This window comes from Rhodamnia argentea, chromosome 1 (genome assembly GCF_020921035.1).
Source record: "Rhodamnia argentea isolate NSW1041297 chromosome 1, ASM2092103v1, whole genome shotgun sequence".
Taxonomy (NCBI): domain Eukaryota; kingdom Viridiplantae; phylum Streptophyta; class Magnoliopsida; order Myrtales; family Myrtaceae; genus Rhodamnia; species Rhodamnia argentea.
In genome coordinates, this window is record NC_063150.1 from 11,395,160 (window position 1) to 11,401,654 (window position 6,495).

Consider the following 6,495-nt stretch of genomic DNA (forward strand, 5'->3'; position numbering starts at 1 on the left):
AAGAAGACGATGAACCGGAGGAAGAAAGAAGAGGAAGAACCGAGAAAAGAAGAACGAAAATGCTCCTGGCGATAACGTTCGGCGGAAGTGACATGTGAGAAGCATGTGCTAATCAACCTCTAATTGGAAATAAAATCTGCTTGGGATCCTCTATTGGAAAGAAAATAAATAAAATGGATCACGTTTCGAGTTTTAATTTAAAATTCTTCCGAAAAATTTTATGACACGTGGATTGGCCTTGTCTAAATCCTAAGAGAAGGTAGGGGCATTGTCCTAAAGTGCCAATTTTTACTCGCATGTTGGGATCCACCGGGTCGCTACTCCCTCTCTCTCTCTCTCTCTCTCTCTCTCTCATCAACTGTCGTCTTCGTCCGAGTTTCAGGCATGGTTTCTCTCACCAACCATTCTCCTCTCCCGTCTCTTTCTCTCTCTAGCATCTGCTAGCAACGTGTTCATGGCCTTGGTGTTGGTATCCGTGTCTGTATATATGCATGTGTGCGGTGTCGGTGGACCGAGTAACGTGCTCAATCGCGTCGTACGTTGGGACGAGCTGTGACCGTTCGTAAACTCTCTGCTCCGCCTTCAAATTCGCCTATCTCTCCCCCTGTCTCTCTCTTCTATTTTTTGTGCCATCCCCGAGCTTGCGCTCGCTGGGATTCTGGTTGGGTCGTCTTCTGATTGTTTCGTTTTCGCTCGGTTGGATTGGTCGGGCTCAGATATGCCTGCGATTCGAGGACCCGGCGCGTGCGTGTTCGGGGCTTTGGGGGAGCTCGATTTGAGGCTGGCGAAGAAGGAGCTAGGGTTTGTGAGTTGCTCGGGGCTGGACGCCAAGCGTTTCGAGCGCGGAAGGAGCGGGCCGTCGCGGGTGTGCCTCCGTCGTGGCGAGAGGTCGGTCCCTTTGGCGCCGGTCAGAGCGATGGAGCAGAGCAGGACCGCTCACGTGAATAGCAAAGCTGATGGCGCTGAAGGTATTGGGGATTGTGATAATGTGGAGGAATTTGACGTCTTACTTAATTTTTATTTCCCCCCCAAATGGAAAAGGACATTGCCTCTGCGGAAACAAGCTTCACGTTCACGAAGAGAAGTAGGACTCCCTTACGTGCTTGTCTGTTGTTTTTGGTGCTCATGTTGAGTGGTTTTTTCACGTACATTTTATCGGCTTCCACGTTACCGACGCTAAATTGGTGAGGCCATTCGAGTTTTTTAGTGTATTGAATCCTGTCATGGAACGTCATTTACTCGAATAGGCAGGTGATTTATGTTGAAATGTGAGGCATGTGAGCTACACGGATGTTTCCTGTGGAAGGTTAGGTTGAAAATGCTGACTAAACCAAGTTTAATGGTCTTCCACATTTCTCTCCAGGCAAAGATGTCTGCCCTCTGGAGTCGCGGCTTTATTTGAAAAAGAAGAAGAAGAAGAAGTGCCTTTTCTGTTAATTTAGATCTTTCATGTCCGTGCAGCCATTACGCTTTACAGGCTAGGAACCTTGTTTATAGCTGCTCTTTTTTCAATTGTCGTGAAATGTCTGTCAATCATCCTGAATGGACCTTTGTGTGTAGGAGTTTTGATACTAATTACTTTCTTCTGAGATTTCTCTGCGGTTGTGGTATAGACCGATGTAATGATTAATGTAGACCCTTTTAATTTTCTGAAGCTGCTTTTACTGGGCAGAGGCACTTGTAGCCGAAATCCCATCAACTTCTTGATCTGAATTAATTGGAAATTTGAGGAAGCTTTATCTTATTGAAAATCTGGCCCCTAGACTTCTCTTTTTGACTGCATAAGCTGTGAGATTCTCATTTTGACTATCTAACTAGGTGAAAATCTCCACCAGATATCTACGGTTGGAAACTCAACAAACATCAAGTGGCACAGTTGTTCAGTTAGTAAACTTGAAAGGCAGGAGTTGCTTCAGCAAAAAGGCTGTGTCATATGGATCACCGGTCTCAGTGGTTCAGGTTTGTCTATTCAGGAACTTGCATCTTATGTGGTGAAGCAAACTTTTTTTTTTAACCCATTTTTATGAGCTAGTATTTGAGTTTCCTGCTTAGATAATGTAGAATTCTTCATTCTTGTGCTGTGAATATCCTGGACATATATATTTTCAAACCCACAGTTTTTTATTGTTTAGCTGTGCTACTGTATGGTTCTGTATACTGCATTACGGGTTTTGAGTGGTAGTGCTACTCATCAAATAGGTCTCATTCCTCATCTTAGTGACATAATGTATTTCCGAGTCTACCACTATAAGTTAGTGAAAAGCCAGTTACGTAACCTGATTTAGAAAGAACAATTTTTGTAACAGCGAAAGTAAGTTGTGTTCGGAACAGATAAATAGAAAAGGTGGAAAGACCAAAGGTAAGAGGATTGTAGATAGCAGTGAGGTCCTCATCAGGCCTATGGAGGCTAAAGCGCTATAAGAATACTTTTCATGAGTTTGTTTGGTTCTTAGGTTTTTCTTTCTATCAATGTTGGACAGTACTAGCAACAGCTAGCTTTTGCTGTAAACTCCACTTGTATTTGTCTCCTGCAAGAATTATGGCATTAAACTTGATTCGCTACTGACCTCTTTGAGTGCTTTGCCTACGATTTTCCATGAGGTGCATTATCTTACGATAAAAGAAGTCCTATACTAGGGTCTGCTCAGATGCTGTAAATTGAGTCTTAGACCTGATTTTTTCCATGAATGAAAAAGGAAATAACTTAGAGTTGTGAACTTTAAGTTGACTGTGCTGCAGTTACTATCTAATGCTACATGCTAGATCTTCTCCTCCCCTTCTGAAAAGAAATCCGACCATAAAAAGGAAAAAAAAAAAGAACAGGACAAAGGAATGGATTGCTAGATTATCAGGTGCCTACTGATCCAATTAGTATCTGCGATTTTCTTTTAATGGCCCTTGGTGGTGTATCAAAAGTTAATTTTTCATCAGGTTTCCTGATCCTGGTGTAGAACTTGGTTCTAACTAGAGTGAAGAGATGAATTAATTTGGGGTATACGGATCCGTCCCACTTGGTCTCGTCACGAGAAAGTAGAAAAGCATTGTGCCGTCTTCGGCAGGTTAATTTAGATTAGCTACTCAACTTCCAATTTGTAAGCTACTTTCTAACTTATGCAATGCTGTTAGTAGGGCCTAGACAATGTGTTGCCAAAGATCTTGCATTTCTTCTTCGGTAAAGGATGTGATATGCCTAAATAAACCAAATACAAGTTTGCATAAACCGAGCTGTATCTTTTTTAGTCTCAGTTAATGCTTCTAACCAGCTAGCTGATATCAATCAATATCCAACATGCACAAACATTATCTTTCCTCATGCATTGTTAGTGGGATTGGACCTGCTTCTTATCTCTTGCACGTTCTTTTGGGTGAACTTAATTGTAGCATGTGGGGACCAAACCTAGTGCTGTTTGAGGATTGGAGATTAAGCCAGGTCCAAGGTCATGATTGTTGTGTTTGCAATTTATCAACGGGCTGGCATATGTCGTTAAGTGACTCTCATTGATTACAAATTGTTAGTCGAATCATCACTATCCAGAAGGATGAAGAAATGCTGGCGATAGTGCCTATAAAGTTTCTCGTGGGTGTTGTTAAGTGTCTGTCTGGATTGCTTGCTGGGATGTCTAGATTTGGACGCTTAATCTTTTTTTTTTTTTTTCATGATGTACTTTCTCTAAAGAGGTTTCTCATTCTCAGAAGTAGGGGCAATCTTTCTAAATTTTTTGGCATAAAATACTAAGTGATCCCTTTGGATCATTATGCAATATGTCGATGTTTTCCTTTTTTTGTGACGGTTGTAATTGCTGGTTGGCCATTTCATTTATTCCAGATGAATTGTCCTTCCCTTCACGTGATTTCTGTAAACCACCTGAAAGGCCTTAATAGTTCACTATCAACTTCAACTTTGTTGCCATCTTCATCTTTTCTCTCTCATGTTTATATTTGTACATAAATACATTTTACAGGGAAGAGCACACTAGCTTGTGCTTTGAGTCGGAGCTTGCATTCAAGAGGAAAGCTGACCTATGTCCTTGATGGTGACAATGTTCGTCATGGTTTGAACAGTGATCTGAGTTTTAAGGCAGAAGATCGCGCAGAAAACATTCGAAGGATTGGTGAGCATTACTCAAGTTTCTAATGTAGTGATGTGAGTTTTTCCTTGTAGTGACTAAATTGATCGTTTTTAGTGGCATTGAACTTCATAAATATGTAATTTTCAGGTGAAGTAGCCAAGCTCTTTGCAGATGCAGGGGTGATTTGCATTGCTAGTTTGATATCCCCATATAGAAGAGATAGGGAAGCTTGCCGTGCCATCTTGCCAGAAGGTGATTTCATTGAGGTAGGTGGTCCTCGACAGGTGGAGTCTCTGCCTGACATATTGTAACTAGTGAGAACAAGGAAAGCTGATTCCAGAGCCAGATAATCAGTTCTTTTCTTGAGGAAAGAAATGACTGACGAAGCTCACATATGGCAGGTCTTCATGGATGTGCCGCTCCAAGTTTGTGAGGCAAGGGATCCCAAGGGTCTGTACAAGCTGGCACGAGCTGGAAAAATTAAAGGTATCTGTGCATGAGTGTGATTAGAGAATGTCTTCTGAGTGCTTGATATTTTTTTTTCACATTCTTTCTATGTTCTGGTAGAATCTCTCTGGGTGAAAAGAAGTTTGTTTTCAAAGAGTACTAGAAGTATTTGAGACGACATGGCACCTTTCAATACTTATTTGGACACAGGAAAAGCTACTTTAATGTTTCATGATTTAGCTAGCTTTTTATGTTGTCTTCAGATGTTTTCTCTGTGATTAATTTGAATCAAAGTCAACCTTCTGAACTATTGGAGCTTTTGAACACAATGAAGATGGAAATATATGGTGGTTTATTTCTTGCATTATTGAAGGCGGTAAAAGGAAATGTGGGTAAACTATCCTTGTTTCTGTATTATAGCATACTTGCCCTTCAAATGCTTTGTGATTGATGGCAACTCATATAAGCTTGATGAAAAAGAACGTGAAGGTGTTGGTGAAATATTATTAAAATAAAAAAGTTAACAAGAGCACTCTGAGTGAGAAACCATTGCAGAAGCAGATGGCCTGGACTGAATTTTGTACTATCTTGAGTTCTCACGATGAATATCTGGCATTGTTGGGATGACGCTGAAGTTGATCATTGACATTTTGTCCTTTGCTCAGTTATTTTCTAAACAGCACATAAAACTTGAATTAGTTGTCACTGGTGTCATTTTCTGTGCCTGCTAGTGGATTGTAATTAGTGGTTGCTTGGAGTGTGAATTTGCAGGTTTTACGGGAATTGATGATCCATACGAACCTCCACTAGATTGTGAGGTAAGTCTTGTTTAAATTTTGATATATATTAGGTAGTAGGATGAAGGAGAGAGGTATACTTGGAACCTAAATTAAGGAAAGTGAGGTTGAGGCTGCATATGTCCTTTTCTGTGTGTTTGGGCACATGCAGTTATCGCCATTGGGTGTATCCGTGGGGCAGTCGGACTCAGAGAACAAGTTTTGAGTACAAGCTTCAACGTAGAGCTAAAATATGGAAGCGAATAAAATCTCCTTTGATTTTAAGCCACTCCTGGATTCTTTCAGGACTGAATCCTCTGTGGACTGTAGGTGGTCGGTCTAGTGGTCAAGGGAGGGTGGGGTTTGGAATGTCAGTTCGGACGTCTGGGTTTGATCTTGGCAATAGCTTAAAAAGGAAAAAGAAAACATCCTCTGCATGTTCTTCGACACTAAGTGACAATGCAAGAAACTGAAATAAACTGTGCATGTTGCAGATAGTGTTGCAACAGAAGGAATCTGAATGTGCTTCCCCTTGTGAGATGGCTGAAGAAGTCATCTGTTTCCTGGAGGAGAAAGGGTACCTCAAGGCCTAATGCAATGGCGTGGCCCTCTGTTTCTCTCGACTGAAACCTCCTGCTCCTGTACCATTCGTACGGCTGAAACCGGCGACCAAGCCTCTTGCATTAAGGAAACTCCTGGTTTCCAGTGTGGATTCGTTCCGTTAGTAGAATAAAGCGTTGATTAATTTATTAAGTTGTTCATTGTTGCGTAGCTCAAAATTTAGGCTGCAATAAATTAAAGATGGAACTTTTGGTCTGGGGCTGGGTTGCATTTGATAGGAATGTATTATAATAGCAAATGATCGTCTTTATTGCTTCTATTAGTTATTAATTTTATCGTGGAATAAATCTTTGTCGTGGTTCCAAGTTTTGTGGAGCGTGCTTTGCCGTATGTTCTATTATGGATGTAGAATACGTGTTATTTTAGCAAAGCTTATTTCCTTGTTGAGGCCATACCCCGAGGAGCCTAATGATCCAGGAAGTTTAAGGCTCCATTTATTTCGTAAAAAATACATGATTTCAATAATGATTATTTGTGTCGTTTGAAATGATTAGTCAATAAAAAATATTTTCATTATCGATTATAATTTATATTTAAACATATTGTGGACGGTGGGCGAAAAAAGGGGAAAAGCTCTTCGT

The 6,495-nt window shown here is 40.9% G+C and overlaps 1 protein-coding gene across 4 annotated transcripts; it reads left to right on the forward strand.

Moving 5' to 3' along the window:
* The first annotated feature begins 380 nt into the window (after positions 1 to 380).
* Positions 381 to 6,223, forward strand: LOC115747034 (adenylyl-sulfate kinase, chloroplastic-like). Of its 4 annotated transcripts, none has more exons than XM_048281459.1 (8): positions 381 to 558; positions 717 to 968; positions 1,819 to 1,959; positions 3,963 to 4,112; positions 4,218 to 4,336; positions 4,472 to 4,556; positions 5,289 to 5,335; positions 5,788 to 6,223. In XM_048281459.1, the coding sequence occupies exons 1-8, from the start codon at positions 492 to 494 to the stop codon at positions 5,884 to 5,886; spliced, it is 960 nt and encodes a 319-aa protein (XP_048137416.1). In that variant the 5' UTR covers positions 381 to 491; the 3' UTR covers positions 5,887 to 6,223. The 4 variants fall into 4 exon arrangements, with proteins under 4 accessions (XP_048137416.1, XP_048137418.1, XP_048137422.1 ...); XM_048281465.1 differs by having other exon boundaries at positions 445 to 562; XM_048281461.1 differs by having other exon boundaries at positions 413 to 968.
* Positions 6,224 to 6,495: the final 272 nt, after the last annotated feature.